Here is a 16,835-nt window from a genome sequence, read left to right as displayed (position 1 = left end):
AGTACACACGTGTACTGTTATGGGGGAAAACAGTGATCCTCTGCATGTTTACTCAGGCATATTTCCCACTTAGTTCAATGGCACTTACTGCAGGGTTAGTGCATACAGGACCACGACCTGAGCCTTCAAGGGTTTCAGGCATGAAGGGCCACTGGAGATTGTCTAATTCAGCATTGCATGTGTCATTTCTCCGTATGTCTTCACAGTCCTTGAGAAGATCCGTAGCGCGGTGGGAAGCGCCCAGCTCCTAATGTCTCAGAAAGTACAGCAGTTTTACCGACTCTGCCAGCAGAACATGGTGAGCAGATCTTGATGCGTGCCTAGATTTTTAAAAATACCTTTCAGTGTTTGCAAATTGTTGTGGGGTTAGTTGTTTTTTTTAAAGCAAATCATCCTGCTGTCAAAGTACATTGTGAATTTTTCACCTTTTCTTCTGCCTGCAAAGCACAGAACCCCCAGAATATGTTTCTCAGCCCAAATCAAGTATGCTTCTTGGGAAAACAGTATACAGATAGGTCCTTATTGACTCTCATTTTAATTTCAGTGTGGATTAACAGAGGGTATTAGGGAATGGTTTGGGTTTTCTCCTAACTAGATGTGATAATCCTCCCTGGGCTTTCTCATGAGTGTCCCATTCCTGATGCCCATTCCATGCGCTAAGATTGCATCCTCCTGAGCCGTGGCACCTGTTCCCCTGAACGGAATCCCCCAGAAAATCAGGCACAATTCCAGAGACAAAGCCACCTGGTTCAAACAAACTTTGAATGATTTGTCATCTGAAATAACTGAAAAGGTTGCATTATTCTTGAGTAAATCTTAATTCCGGCTTGTGCTTTTTCCAGGCCAGCATTCCGCATGATGTACTCTGCATATAAATTAAATAATTTAATATACATCCTTGTCGAACTCCTTTTCCTATTCTAAACCAATCAGTTGTTCCATATCCCATTCTGACAGTTGCTTCTTGACCCTTATACAGGTTTCTCAGGAGACATGTGAGGTGGTCTGTTACTCCCATCTCTTTAAGGACTAGACACAGTTTGTTGTGATCCACACAATCAAAGGCTTTAGCATAGTCAATGAAGCAGAAATAGACGTTTTTCTGATACTCCCATGCTTTCTCCATAATCCATCGAATGTTGGCAATTTGATCTCTAGTTCCTCTACCTCTCCAAAACCCAGGTTGAACTTCTGGTAGTTCCCGATCTACATACTGCTAAAGCCTAGCTTGTAGGATCTTTAACATGACCTTGCTGGCATGTGAAATGAGTGCAATGGTGCGGTAGTTTGAACATTCCTTGGCATTACCCTTCTTTGGGATTGGAATATAAACCGATCTTTTCCAATCCTGTGGCCACTGTTGTGTTTTCCAAATTTATTGAGATAATGTGTGTATCACTTTAACAGCATCATCTTTTAGGACTTTGAACAGCTCAACTGAAATACCATCATCTCCACTCGCTTTGTTGTTAGTAATGCTTTCTAAAGCCCATTTGACTTCACTCTCCAGGATGTCTGGCTCAAGGTCATCGATTTCACTGTCATGGTTGTCAAGGTCACTGAGATCCTTCTTGTATAATTCTTCTGTGTATTCTTGCCACCTCTTCCTGATCTCTTCTGCTTCTGTTAGGTCCCTATCATTTTTGTCCTTTATCATGGCCATCTTTGCATGAAACATTCCCTTGATATCTCCAATTTCCTTGAAGAGATCTCTTGTCCTTCCCATTCTATTATTTTCCTCTATTGCTTTGCATTGTTCCTTCAGGAAGGCCTCCTTATCTCTCCTTGCTGTTCTCTGGAAATCCGCATTCAGTTGGGTGAATCTTTCCTTTTCACCTTTGCCTTTTGCTTTCCTTCTTTCCTCAGCTATTTGTAAAGCCTCATCAGACAGCCACTTTGCTTTCTTGCATTTCTTTTTCTTTGGGATGGTGCTGATTGCTGCCTTCTGTACAATGTCACAAACCCCCATAGTTCTTCAGGCACTCTGTTTATCAACTCTAGTTCCTTAAACCTATTCTTCACCTCCACTGTATATTCATAAGGAATGTGATCAAGGTCAAACCTGAATGGCCTAATGGCTTCCCCAGTTTTCTTCAGTTTAAGCCTAAATTTTGCAATGAGTAGCTCATGATCTGAGCCGCAGTCGGCTCCAGGTCTTGTTTTTGCTGACTGTAAGGAAAAACTCCTTACTCTATTGATTATATACTCTGAAGTCAAAGATGGAAAACCCATCTTTGACTTCAGAGTATATAATCAATCTGATTTCTGTGTTGCCCATCAGGTGATGTCCATGTGTAGAGTCGCCTTTTAGGTTGTTGGAAGAGGGTGTTCGCTATGACCAGCTTGTTCTCTTGACAAAACTCTATTAGCCTTTGCCCGGCTTCATTTTGTTCTCCAAGGCCAAACTTGTCAGCTCCAGGAGCATTGGCTACATCAGAAGGGTGTGGCCTAATATGCAAAGGAGTTCCTGCTACAAAAAAGCCCTGGTTTTGGCCATCCAAATACCTGCACCCGTGATGGGAGGGGGTCTTGGAGACCAGCAGTTGACCCTGTTCCTTTTCTTCTCCCTTTGACAGGACCCAAATGCGTTCCCCATGCCCACCTTCCAGGACCTGGCTGGATTCTGGGACCTCCTGCAGCTCTCCATTGAGGATGTTAGCATGAAGTTTGCGGAACTTCATCAGCTCAAAGCCAATGGGTGGAAGCCCCTTGAGCCCAAGGTAATGGTGGGACGGTGGGAAGCACAAACTGAAAAGCAAAGCTGATGCTCTTGCTAAGAGGCATCACAAAGAGAAGGGCACCAATCCACTGCAGGTGCCTGGCTCTCTCCCAATTATCAGTGACCTGAGAGGGGGACTGCCCCTCCCCCAAGCACTTTGATCCAGCTGGTGGTGTTCAGGCTCAGGGCATGATGGGTATACCTTGCTTGGGACAAAAAAATCACCTCAAACTGGGGGACGGGGAGGCAGGGTACCAATCATCCATAGTAGAAGCAGGGCTGAGTTACTGGAAGCCAAAAATCCCTAACATTCTATACCTAGGCAAAATTGCGCAATTTATTATGATGGGGAGAGGGAGGCAAGGAGCCATATATGTCAGTGAAACCTGTCTCCAGCCGCAGCCCCCCACTCCACCTTTCAGACACCTTGAGGTCAACAAACAAGCTCTGGTGGGAGTGTTTTTTTTAATGGAAGTTGAGTGCCCTTTCTTCCTATATGCCCTTTGAATCATAGCATCCACCAAGAGCTGGTTAGAAAACGAGCAACTTTTTGTATCCTCCAGATGCCTGCTTCTGCCTCCCCATCCTCCTTTAGAAATGGAAAAGATGAAGGGTTAAGGCTGAAAGACATGTCAGATCTGACTTTGATGTATGTAGCCTGTTCCTTTTATGGTTAAATGGAGGTCCACACCTCCTGCTGATGCACCTTTTGGAGCACCTGTGAAATGTTCTCCCAGCTAAGCAGTCTGAAATGGGAATAAATAAATAAATTGCCTCGTTGGCCAGGGGTACCAATGCAGGAGAGAGAACAGGGCAATAGCTATCAACTGAGGGCACAGCCTGATCTTGAATGTACCTAAGATTCAAAGGCAAAATGAAAGAGTTGGGAGCTTTAAAATCTATTTTTAAATATTATTAAGATTTTGCAAGAAAAAAGGAAAACTGCGACTGAACTGTTACCAGCCTTCACTGTCTGCCTCAGCCCCTGCAGTCTGCATAAGACAGAACAATAGAGCGGTCTATTTAAAGGGCATCTGCTCTGATTCTCCACTTGTTAAATATCCCCTAACAAGGATTATGCATATTGCAGGGTGACTCAGCACATAATAAAGTCTTCCTTAAGTGGTGGCCATTTCTCCTGTAGTCAAGGGATTTGTGCTTTTGGCATGCATTCTCTGCCAAACAAACCTGTTCCTTTCTTCCATGGAGAACAACAGTAGTGATTGAGGAACTTACAGTTGGTAAAGATGCAGGTGCTCTTGAGAAGCAATTGCATGGGATCTGCAAACAACAAGGAGGCACATCCTTCTGAAATAGTAACGCCACCCTTCTACTTTCCTGCTTCCCTCCTTCCGATAGAAAGCCAGGGAAGGTCCTCTTGGAAAGTAATGGTCCAAGTTCGCTTTCTTTTAATTTGTAGTGTTTTTAATTCAGTGTTTTGTCATTCAGTGTGATTTTGCTTCTGTGCACTTTTTAATTGTGTGTTTTTAATCCCTAATCTGTGTGTGTGTGAATCCTGTGTTTTTCATAAACGTGGGCCATGGGATCTTTTTGTCTAATCTTGTTGATTGGGCTTTGTGTCCTTGCCTCATAGTGCTACATTGTTAGGCGGCTCTGAGTCTAAAGAAATAAGGCAAGGTAGAAATGTTTTAAATACATAAATAGGAAACGGGAGAAGGGGAAGGGAAACCAAGCAAGTATCTAATCCTCATGGAGAGAAACTGGAAAGTATATAAAATTTGTGAAGGTGAACGGTAGGAAAAGGGAAATTGAGCAAGATTTGACCACGGAACTGAAGAAGTCATTTCTTCTGAGCAGACTAGATTGTGCATATTAAACAATCAAAAGCAAATGCCTTCATTTGCACTAACTGTTCCATTCACAGAGTCCTTTCCAAGGCCATGCCCTTAACTGCTTCACAGGGCAGTCTTAGGCAGACTCATCTAAGCTCATTGACTTCAGTGAAATTTAGAAGGGTATTCTTCGGACTCTGCACTGCCAGACTCCTCCTCCTCCTCACATCCAAATAAGGTGCCTTCCAACATCCCATACTGGGTCCAGGATTTGAGGAAAGGGAGTCCTGTGGGAAAGACAAACAGGGATCTAGAAAAATTCTGGAAAAGGCAGGGTGCATAAACAGAGAATTCCCCCCTGCTTGGATGAAATTGGTGGGGGCAGGAGTGTCTTTCTTATTTATTTGTTCATTGTATATGAATCATCCAATCCTTGCCATTCCAGGGCTCTGGGCAATATACAACATAGTAAAATATTTTTTAAAAAATTAAATGAATTCTTTAAAAATGATCTAAACAATGAAGTGGCAAAGTCAACGGTTACATTTCAGCCCCTAATTCTGGAGTGCGACCACCTCGTGGTTGCGGTGGGGGGGACTAAGGAGAGAGGAGAACAGTGGGGAGAGTGCCAGCCAGAATGTAAATCGTTGCTGCCCTCAACCAAAGACCTGGTGGGACATCTTTGCCTTACAAGCCCTACGGAATTGCATAAGATCCTGCAGGGTCCTGATGGTGTTTGGCAGAGAGTTCCACCAGGTTGGGGCCAGGACTGAAAAGACCCTGGCCCTGGTCAAGGACAGCTGGATATGTTTGGGGACAGAGATCGCCAGTAGGTTGTTCTGCAAGGAGTGTAATGCTCTCCCAGGGCCATACCAGAGGAGGCTCTTGGCTCGTGTTGGGACCCCAGCAAATGCCACCCTCACCACCATCATAAGAACATAAGAGAAGCAATGTTGGATCAGGCCAATGGCCCATCCAGTCCAACACTCTGTGTCACACAGAGTGTTGGACTGTATATATATATACACACACACATATATACATACACATACTGTGTGGACCTCTGCTCCATATTTTTATGGAAGCTGGCTATGCTTGTAACCGCCACCACCTCCTGTGGCAGTGAATGCCACATGTTAATCACCCTTTGGGTGAAGAAGTACTTCCTTTTATCCGTTTTAACCTGACTGCTCAGCAATTTCATCGAATGCCCATGAGTTCTTGTATTGTAAGAAAGGGAGAAAAGTACTTCTTTCTCTACTTTCTCCATAATATGATGGTGGTGAGGGTGGCATTTGCTGGGGTCCCAACACAAGCCAAGAGCCTCCTCTGGTATGGCCCTGGGAGAGCATAATCTTGTAAACCTCTATCATGTCACCCCACAGTCGACGTTTCTCCAAGCTAAAGAGCCTCAAACGTTTTAACCTTTCTTTATAGAGAAAGTGTTTCAAACCTTTAATCATTCTAGTTACCCTTTTCTGGACTTTTTCCAATGCTATAATATCCTTTTTGAGGTGCAGTGACCAGAATTGTACACAGTATTCCAAATGAGACCGCACCATCGATTTATACAGAGGCATTATGATACTGGCTGATTTGTTTTCAATTCCCTTTCTAATAATTTCCAGCATGGCGTTGGCCTTTTTTATTGCAATCACACACTGTCTTGACATTTTCAGTGAATTATCTACCATGACCCCAAGATCTCTCTCTTGGTCAGTCTCTGCCAGTTCACAACCCATCAACTTGTATTTGTAACTGGGATTCTTGGCCCCAATGTCCATTACTTTGCACTTGGCCCCATTGAACCTCATCTGCCATGTTGACGCCCATTCACCCAGCCTCAACAGATCCCTTTGGAGTGCCTCACAATCCTCTCTGGTTCTCACCACCCTGAACAATTTAGTGTCATCTGCAGACTTGGCCACTTCACTGCTTACTCCCAACTCCAGATCATTAATGAACAAGTTAAAGAGCATGGGATTCAGTACGGAGCCCTGCGGCACCCCATTGCTTACCGTCCTCCACTGTGAAGACTGCTCATTTATACTCACTCTCTGCTTCCTATTAATTAGCCAGTTTTTGATCCACAAAACCATCCCTCTGTTGTCATCTCCAGAGATCACAAGCAGCGATGCACCAGTTTTGCAGCTACAAGCAAGCTTGCCTCCTTGGCTTAGCTGGCTGCAGTTCTGCCTCCTCTCCTCTTCAGCATCCTGCGAGATTCTTTGGTGCACATAAAAGAGGGATGAGGGATTCAGATAGAGAGATCACAGCTGTTTCTCTCTTCCCCCCACCCCCCACCCCCCTCTGCTGATCTAGAGCTATGTTGCTGGCCAGGCAGAAATAATTGGGTGTTTTTAATGAATCTTTGTTCTTCTTCTTCTTTGTTTTTTGGGTCTTTTTTTTTACAAGAACGCCTAGCAGAGCAACAAAGCTTTTTTTCCCACAGAATTGAGAGGGAGGGTGGCTTCCATCTTGGCTGAGGAGCTGTTTCACTTTTTTAAAAAATGCTCCTTTTTCCTCTCTCTGCAGATCCTTGCCCACCCCCATGCACAGCTGTGCAAACTCCCTTTGAAACCGACATTCAGGACTGCAGCTGGTGCCCGTGGCTGGCTGGGCAGGATAATAGTTGTGCCCCATTCTTTAGACAGGGGGAGCATCGAGACCCAACATCAGCATCTGTGCTCTCTTTTTCACTCTGCCTCTGCCAAGTAAAAGCCCATTTGCTCACTTGTGCACCCCAGTTCCCTGCACCCCTCGTTAGCTGTTCCACACCTCAAATCTGTTAAGGGGGCCTCTTTCCTCATGAAGCTTGCAAAGCACTGAGAACCAGGCCCACAGAGAACATCTCATGAACACATGAAGCTGCCTTATACTGAATCAGACCCTCAGTCCATCACAGTCAGTATTGTCTATTCTAGCAGCAATTCTCCAGAGTCTCAGGGGGAGGTCTTCCACATTACCAGCTTACCTGATCCCTTTTTAACTGGAGATGCCTGATGCTGAACTTGGGACTTCTGCATGCAAAGCAGATGCTCTGTCACTGAGCCCATGGTCCCTCTCAGTAAGGAGCAGTTTAGCATCTCGCTGAGAACACAGAAAGGACCCAGGCTTTTTTTGTAGCAGAAACTCCTTTGCATTTTAGGCCACACATCCCTAATGTAGCCAATTCTCCTGGAGCTTACAGTAGGCCCTGTAAGAAGAATCCTGTAAGCTCTTGGAGCATTGGCTACATCAGGGGTGTGTGGCCTAATATGCAAATGTTCCTGGTACAAAAAAACCCCTGGAAAGGACACTAAGTTTATGCATGTATGTCCAAGTAGGGAAATGTGGACATGTATGGGATGTGCATGCCCCACACCAGCCATGCAGACTTGAACACATGAACTCGACACACTCAGACTGTTATGCTTTTTCATGTTTGCTCAGATTTTTTAATGCACATTTTCCTACTCAGTCCTCTATGTTCATTCCAGCAAATGCCTACACTCATGCAACTCTAAATTCACACAGATTATGTAGACTTACACTCAAGACCTGCGAAAGTCACACTTGTGGAGCATGGATCAGTCCAAATGTTATGATAGATACTGTAATCATCAGTACAAGGATAAGGGAATGAAGGAAAGGGCAGGAAAGGCGATTTGATCCCCTTTCTCCTCCTACCCACTGCAGCCCCCCAGATCCATGGAGCTTTAGTCCCCATGTGTCCTGAGATCTATGGAATCCTTTCTCAAGGTCAGATAGGATTTCTATGGAGGGAGAGGAAAACATGAAAGATCAGTGATAGTACTTTCATGGGCAGAACATGGGATCCAGCCTCTTCATTTCAGGAATGGGCAAAGGACATTCATACTTCAACTAATAGAATACAACTCTGTATATGTAGGGTACATCAACACTACAGTTGTCCTTCATGTACAGAATTGTGCGGGATTGCCACCACCAGCAAGTCCCCTGAGACCTCTTACTGTGCCCTGGCTCTGCTAAATGTCTTCTTTGCATCTGTTGGCAGGAGGAAAAGAAGGTGCCTCCACCGATACCAAAGAAACCACCACGTTCCCGGCTGCACCCGGTGAAGGACCGTTCCCTGGACTCCGTGGACCGGCAACGGCAGGAGGCCCGCAAGAGGCTCCTAGCAGCCAAGCGGGCTGCCTCTTTTCGCCAGAGCTCTGCCACCGAGAGCGCGGACAGCATTGAGATCTACATCCCGGAGGCCCAGACCAGACTGTGAGGGCGGGGGAGGGGGCAGCTTTTCTAACCAACCTGTCCATGCAGAATGCACAGCGCACTGTGATCTGCGGGGTGTGCCCCACCATCTCTCTGGGAGGGCGACACTCAGCCCCATCACGGTCTCTAAACCTTTTTTTTTAAAAAAAAAACCTCCTGTAATCCTTGGACCTGACACCCGAGAGACAGGAATCAGGGTTCTGGCCCCTTCGTTCATCACTCTAATTAGGACTTGGTGGTGACCAGACTTTACCGATCACTCCCCTCTGGTCTACCCTTTCACTACGTTGTTCCCCTTATTACAGCCTTGGCTCCTTGATGGGCTTTCTTCCCCATCCCCCTTTTCTCCACCCTCTTGACATGAGCTATTCTCACTGTCCTGCAGGTTCGGGGCCCCCATCAACAACCCCGTCACTCCGCATCCCATGGGTTCTAGGCCCGTCAGTATTTATATATAGATATATAAAGATATATATATAGATATGTACTTCTATAAATATAACCGAAAGGGCAGGGACTGCCCAAGACCACAGCTGTGTTTCTGATGGCGAGAGCCTTCTCGTCTCCTCAGGAGACCCCAACCCCTCCCACGTCAGCAGTCCGATTCCTCATGCCACACGCACAAGACATACAACGATCACTTGCATACACTCCCAAACTCCTCTTGGATCAAGTGTGGAGATGAAGGGCAGCCACCATGTCCAACAACCCCAGAATGCTGGTAAAAGGGCCAAGAGGTGAACAATCATGAATGGTTCTTACATCATGAAGTCAGTGTTGACTTTTAGGGGAGGTTGGTTTTGGCTTGTCGGATTGGTTTTCATGAGGAGCAGCTCGTACAGCTTCCTGAGTCTTGGAGAGGGAATAGTCCTGTTGAAAGAGTCTGAAGTAGTGTTGGCCTTTTGAGTTGAGACGACGATGGTATGCCTCAAATGACCAACGGGCTCGTTGAATAGCACCAGCAGGGACATATTTCCCAAGACTGAAGAAGTCATAATTCTACTCTACTCAGCACTGATTTGGAGCCTTATGCTCTGTTCTGGGTTCCAGAGTTTTAAGAAGGACAGTGAAAACCAAATAGGGATTCAGAAGAGAGATACAAGGATGGGAGAGGATCTTCTGGAAGACAGAGTGCCCCCCCCCCAAAAAAAATGGCTTTAAAATGTACATTCAACATAGATATTCCTACTTTCCTACCACCAGAGAATGTGCCACATTATTGTCTACAATGGAACTCCTCACACTGTAAGGGAACCTGAGGAGACCTCTAAGGTATATGTACAGAACACACAGGTCTCTCCATTGTCCAGTGTGAACTGACGCTATATCCTAGAACTTGTCTAAGGTTCCCTTGTTATTCCACACTGCTGAGGGAAATGGTTCACGGTGGGCAAGCTGTCTGCATTAGTGGTTGCCTTATCAAGGAACTCCAGGGTTCTCTTTGAGAGCCACTAGCGCTGATGAAGAGAACTGGCCATTTTCAGATATTTAAAAGTGTGTGAAGAGGGAAAATGTAATTGTTCACTGGAATGATAGCACCAACTGGAGTACAGCGGAGGGCTACAGAACCTCATTCCATGGAGCTTTTCAAGAAGAGAAGTAGAAGGCCTCCATCTGGTATATTTCTCATATCATAGGGCTGATTATTGTGATAGAAGCATGATTGGTGCTGCCTGGTGGTTCCATTCCACACTTCTCTGGTGATGTTGGAATGCAGAAACCACATGGGAAAAATAGCAGAAGCTAAATCAGGAGAGATGGCATAGGCATAGAGCTCTCAGGTTGGCATATCATTGTGAGGCTATCCCATTTTATCCAACCTCACAGGATAAAGTAGACTGAGTTACCATGGGTTGCTCAAGGCTTCCCATTGAGTATTATGGTCAAGCAGGTCTCCCTGGCCCTAGTCCAACACCCTGTCTGCCACACCACACAGGTTCTCCATTAAACCCAGTACTCCCAACAGTTATATTTCATCTGACAATAAGAATTAGCTCACATTAAGGGTTGTACTAGATGGCCAACTGGGTGCCTTCCAACTCTTTGGATGGTTCCAGTATGCTACACAATGTGATGTTTTAAATATTTTGTCAGGGTTGGGACTGTTACACCACTTTCCAAAATCTTCTAAAGGAGGAAATGGCAGGTTGATAAAATCAACTTTGATGGCCATTTTCTGGTCTGGTACATAATGGCAAAATACACTGAGAGAAGGAAAAAAAAACTCATGTTGATGGTTTCGCAATACAAGTGGAGGGTCACATGAAAACATTTTTTTTTCTTCCCTTCTCTACTAAGAACTGTAGCAACTTTTTGTTACATTCTCCTGAAGAGGCAGAGAAATCAAGGGGATCTGAGGAAACCCATGGTATGGTTCCCATTTAGGTATGACCTGGGCCTCAGTCATTTTCATTTGGGTCTTTCATATTAAATTATGCATAGAACAGAAGATATATGTCAAAGGGGACATTCTGCCAAAAGCCATCCATTTATATAGCTCAAAGTATTTACATGGCACTAAGGGACCTGGATCCTACTGACCCATATTCTTGAGAGAAAAGCTTCCTCAGAAAGAAAGCACCTCCACTGGTTGAACGGATCTACAGGATCCTATCCCTCGAGTCTCACTTGAGGCAGCATTGGAAATAGGAAGTGGAAAACATAAACCAGGCTGAAAATAGTGTGGTTTTTCTTCAGCTCCCTTAAAGCCCTAAACCAAATCAAATCACATAAGCCAAGTGGCTTCCCTACCATACATTTCCCAGTATTCCTCTGCTCAGCCACCAAGTTGGCACTCAGTTTTATGATAGATGTGGAATATGGAGGGTATCTTGTATAGAACTGGGGCATTCATGAACATGTGATTTGTTGGTGATAATGCTCCATTCTTTGAGGAACAGCCTATGACTTAGTGGTGCCATTAGAGTTCCCAACCTCCAGGGAGGGCTGGGATCTCCTGCTATTATGACTGGTCTCCAGGTTACAAAGATCAGTTCCTCTGAAGAAAACAGCTGCTTTGTAGGGTGGATTCTATGGCATGGTACCCTCGTGAGGTCCCTCCCCTCCCCAAACCCCATCCTCCCCAGGCTCCACCTCCAAATCTTCAGATATTTCCCAACTCAGAGCTGGGAAGTCCCAAATTCAAATCTGTTAAAAAATCCAAGGTAGTTTGGGATGCTGGTGAATTCCACAACTCTGGCTACTTCGACCCCCCCAAAATTCCCTGTTTCAATTTTGTTTTCTCTCTTGTGTGAATTGGACCTATGATTCGTTATTTTCCCCTCCTGTTTCTGTTCCCTTGCCTCAAACATTTCCTGTTAAAGCATTTTTCCACATTATTTTGAGTATAATTTATTACCTTTATTTTGAGCCCAGTTTTCTCCCACACTGGGAACTCAAAACGGCTTCAAAAAATAAAAGAATCATGAAAGTACAATTTACAAAAATATGTATGCCCCCAACAGCCCCCTCCCCTGCTACACATTTTAAGCAGATAATGGCCCACAAGGATATCTCAAGCTATTGCTGGTTCTGCCGGTGGAGGGCTCCAGCCCAAGGGTCGGCATCCCTTTGGCTCTTGCCCTTCAGCTTGCTGTACTTTGGCCATGCCCAGGACTTAAATTACCTGCAGAAGGGAGGAACAAGTACTCACTTGGTTTTCAGTGTTCCCAGTTCCCTCCCTCCTGCCTTCCCCTCCTGTATGGCCTATAATGTAGAAATGACATTTTGAAAAGGCATGTGAGAAACTCAGGCACACTAGCAGTTTGAAAATGGGCAAAACAAAAAGGCTTGCAGCAGCAAATTCAAAAATCAGCAAGAAGCAAAGAGCAGACGTGTTCATACTGGCAGCAGAACAGAAAAAAGATTTTTGCCTGGGAACCTACAGAAAGCCACTGGCAGCTAGAGTAAGAACATAAGAGAAGCCATGTTGGATCAGGCCAATGGCCCATCAAGTCCAACACTCTGTGTCACACAGTGGCAAAAAAATTTATATACACACATACACTGTGGCTAATAGCCACTAATGGACCTGTGCTCCATATTTTTATCTAAACCCCTCTTGAAGGTGGCTATACTTGTGGCCGCCACCACCTCCTGTGGCAGTGAATTCCACATGTTAACCACCCTTTGGGTGAAGAAGTACTTCCTTTTATCCGTTTTAACCTTTCTGCTCAGCAATTTCATCGAATGCCCACGAGTTCTTGTATTGTGAGAAAGGGAGAAAAGTACTTCTTTCTCTACTTTCTCCATCCCATGCATTATCTTGTAAACCTCTATCATGTCACCCCGCAGTCGACGTTTCTCCAAGCTAAAGAGTCCCAAGCGTTTCAACCTTTCTTCATAGGGAAAGTGCTCCAGCCCTTTAATCATTCTAGTTGCCCTTCTCTGGACTTTCTCCAATGCTATAATATCCTTTTTGAGGTGCGGCGACCAGAACTGCACACAGTACTCCAAATGAGACCGCACCATCGATTTATACAGGGGCATTATGATACTGGCTGATTTGTTTTCAATTCCCTTCCTAATAATTCCCAGCATGGCGTTGGCCTTTTTTATTGCAGACGCACACTGTCTTGACATTTTCAGTGAGTTATCTACCACGACCCCAAGGTCTCTCTCTTGGTCAGTCTCTGCCAGTTCACACCCCATCAACTTGTATTTGTAGCTGGGATTCTTGGCCCCAATGTGCATTACTTTGCACTTGGCCACATTGAACCGCATCTGCCACGTTGACGCCCACTCACCCAGCCTCAACAGATCCCTTTGGAGTTCCTCACAATCCTCTCTGGTTCTCACCACCCTGAACAATTTAGTGTCATCACCCAGTAGATTCTACTGGGCTCAATGGAGCAGCAGCCTGACTTAAAAGTAATCTCAGGGTTTGGATCACGCTGGTTCCTTCCTCTACTAGAAGTACTTTCTTCCAGAGGGAGGAACCTTCCCCTGGCCCAAGATGCTTAGAAGCATGTCTTGTGTTGGAGGAGGTATCCTGTCACCAGAGGAAAGCACCCAGTTAGCAGAATGGGTTTAAGGGATCCACCTGTCTATCTGCAAAAGATAGAATCACCAGCATTTAACGTGGTCCCTCTAGCTGTCCCTGTAACATCAGTTTGACCCGCAGCAACATTAATGACTGATGTGACACGACATGACATGCCCAGTTCTACATGTTAAGTTTCTATTGAAAGGATAGGACTTTTTTCCCAAACCAGTTGGCAACCCCAGCAAAAGAACAGGGGGGGGGGGCAATCCTCAAGTAAGACAGGGCTGTATGCCTGCCAGGAATCTATGAAAGAGCAGAAAAAGGAGAGTAATATTGTCCCCAAATAAGGTTTGATGGGGGGGAGCTTTAAAATACTAGGGGAACACTGGGGAAACTTTCAGAAGCCAAACGGGGAAGGCGGTGCTGGATAAATTTTCCAAGAAGCATCTGCCACATTGCTTGTCCCTCTCATCTGCAGCCAATTCGTAATAAATCAGAAAAGACCGCAGAATAAATGATGCAAAGAAGTGGTGCCAACATACTTAGTGTGCATAACATTTGCAAGTCACAGACTTCAGTTCTTCTTGGTTCAGAATTTGGAGGGGTGGGTAAAATTGCCCCCAGTTGCAGTGTTGAATTTAAAGTTTCATCTAGTCTAGAAGCTGCAAGGGGCTGAGGCACAATCAGGTCCTGAAGGGATTCCTGTCAAGCCTCAGAATATCCTGCAATTTCAAAAAAAAAAGGCATTATAAACACTTTCTCCCTTATCAGTAGATTCTAAGGACTCTTTAATTCCCTCCCCCCACCCTCCGCCTCGTATTTGCAAAGCCCTTCTCATACATCTCAGTTGCTGCCTCAGAAGCAGTCCAGAGGCCTCTGGAAGTGCCTCCTTCCTCGTATGACCATACCTGAGGGCTTTGTTAGAGCCTCTGTTGCTGCTTGTGCTGGGGAGGCGAGCGTTAAAGAGCCCTTTGCCCCTGACTCCATTTCAGATGAGAGGGTCAGTGGTCAGAGCCAACACAGCATACCTGTCAGCTTATGTTTAGCTCCAGGGAGGACCTCTCCTGAAACGTAGCTTGCCATCCAAGGGTGTAAATAGACGCAACTATTGCGTAGCAGCCAGTCACAGTGCTGGTGAATCCCCACCAGTGGCTTGTGCAAGCAAGCTGGCTGAGTCACTGTATTGGATTGTCCTGTGTCACGTGGTTTGTGGGACAGGTCATCCGGTGATGGAACCAATACAGCCTCTGATACAAACATGAGCTGTCACTTCTAGCATGTGGCGGGAGTGATTGGAAAAGGTCACTAGGAGGCATGATTTGAGCTGGGCCAATGTCAAGGAGTTGGCTCCTGCCTGTTTTACCTGCTGGATCCTTATTTGGAGAGAGAAGAGAGTGCAACATGACAGAGAGGCCACTGTAGAACCAAGGCAGGCGATGTGCTGCAAAGCTGCACTAACAGAATCTGAGTTTTGTTTGGCCAGGCATTTCACAGAAGCTTCTAAAATGAATGTGGTCGGAAACATGGGGCTGTCATCAAAAATTGCATCCCCATGTCACTTTCTCCCCTACTACACATAGTAAAAATTACCACATGCCCTACATTGCTCCACTCTCTTAATGGCACCCAGCCACTAGTGTTATGTGGCAGGTGAGAGACTAGTCATTACCAGGACTTTTTTGCACAGGAGCTCCTTTGCATATTAGGCCACACACCCCTGATGTAGGCAATCCTCCAAGAGCTTACAGGGCTCTTAGTCTACTGCAAGCTCTTGGAGGATTGGCTGCATCAGGGGTGTGTGCCCTAATATGCAAAGGAGTTCCTGCTACAAAAAAAAAGCCCTGATCATTACACAGAAAGGGAGAATTTAGCTCTGCTCTTTTGGGTGGCAGAGATAGCAAAATAAGCCTAACTCTTGCTGAGAGAGTAACCCACTGGTGGAACTGTACTACTGCAGAGTGCCCCTCTATTCCCCAAAATACTCCCTGCACATAGAAGGCAAATGTTAGCCCCTCACAGTAAAGAGCTCTGTGAAGATCAAAAGCCTGCACCTAAGCTCAATAAATAATATTCTAAATAATAATAATATATTAAACCAGCAAATGTGTGGCTCAGGATATATTTAAAAATTAATTCCAACATATCACTATCAGTAGGTTAAAGCTAGCAAATGAGTCAGTAAAACCTGATAACAGAAGGCAGAAGTGGAGTTCCAAGCATAGAGATGAAGGAAAGTCTAGAGCAACACACAGTGTGGATTTCTGGAACTGCACTCAAAGCTGCTTTTGAATAAAGATAAGGGCCTCATCTCTACAGCACAAGTTATATTTGGCTAGCACCAGTGTTCCCTCTAGGCTGAGTTAGTGTGAGCTAGCTCACAATTTTTTAATTTCTGACTCACACATTTTTGTCTCAGTTCAGGAAAAGTGGTCTTAGAGCAAGCTAATTTATGCAGTAGCTCACAACTAGTAGCTCACAATTTTAATGCCAATAGCTCATGAAGTAGAATTTCTGTTCATGAGACTCCACAGCTTAGAGGAAACACTGGCTAGCACTAAACCAGTGCAACAACCATGTGAGAGCCAGTTTGGTGTAGTGGTTAAGTGCGTGGACTCTTAGTGGGAGAACCGAGTTTGATTTCCCACTCCTCCACTTGCAGCTGGTGGAATGGCTTTGGGTCAGCCATAGCTCTAGCTTCTGGGAGAGCTCTCTCAGACCCACCCACCTCGCAGGGTGTCTGTTGTGGGGGGAGAAGATAAAGGTGATTGTAAGCCGCTCTGAGGCTCTGATTCAGAGAGAAGGGCGGGGTCTAAGTCTGCAGTTCTTCATGGACAAATCAAAACAACAGTGAACACAAAGGATTGGATCCTGTTGAGCTTTCCCATTAGCGAAGGTGCTTCCTGAAAAGACCCTTTGCTGGAGGAATGGATCTGTACCTAAGAGGTCAGCTCAGTGTCAAGGTCATTTCTAGCATTGCCAATGTCCAAGTGAGGCTTGGAGATCTCCCAGAATTACAACTGATCTCCAGACTACAGAGATCCGTTCCCCTGGAGAAAATGGCTGTTTTGGAGGGTGGATCCTGTGGCATTATACCCTGCCAAGGTCC

The 16,835-nt window shown here is 45.4% G+C and overlaps 1 protein-coding gene across 1 annotated transcript in view; it reads left to right on the top strand.

Annotated features, from left to right (window-relative positions):
- The window catches only part of DLGAP3 (DLG associated protein 3), a 136,445-nt gene extending 127,568 nt beyond the window's left edge, over window positions 1–8,877 (top strand). Inside the window, exons 9-11 of the mRNA XM_060258081.1 lie at window positions 207–298; window positions 2,577–2,720; window positions 8,531–8,877. Of these exons, the coding sequence (XP_060114064.1) occupies window positions 207–298; window positions 2,577–2,720; window positions 8,531–8,749 (455 nt within the window). The 3' untranslated portion in view covers window positions 8,750–8,877. The remainder of the gene's footprint in view (window positions 1–206; window positions 299–2,576; window positions 2,721–8,530) is intronic.
- Window positions 8,878–16,835: the final 7,958 nt, after the last annotated feature.

The sequence above is a fragment of the Heteronotia binoei genome, chromosome 17, assembly GCF_032191835.1.
Source record: "Heteronotia binoei isolate CCM8104 ecotype False Entrance Well chromosome 17, APGP_CSIRO_Hbin_v1, whole genome shotgun sequence".
In the NCBI taxonomy this organism is placed as follows: domain Eukaryota; kingdom Metazoa; phylum Chordata; class Lepidosauria; order Squamata; family Gekkonidae; genus Heteronotia; species Heteronotia binoei.
Note: the sequence above shows the minus strand (reverse complement) of the source record. Positions and strands in the feature narration are given on the sequence as shown.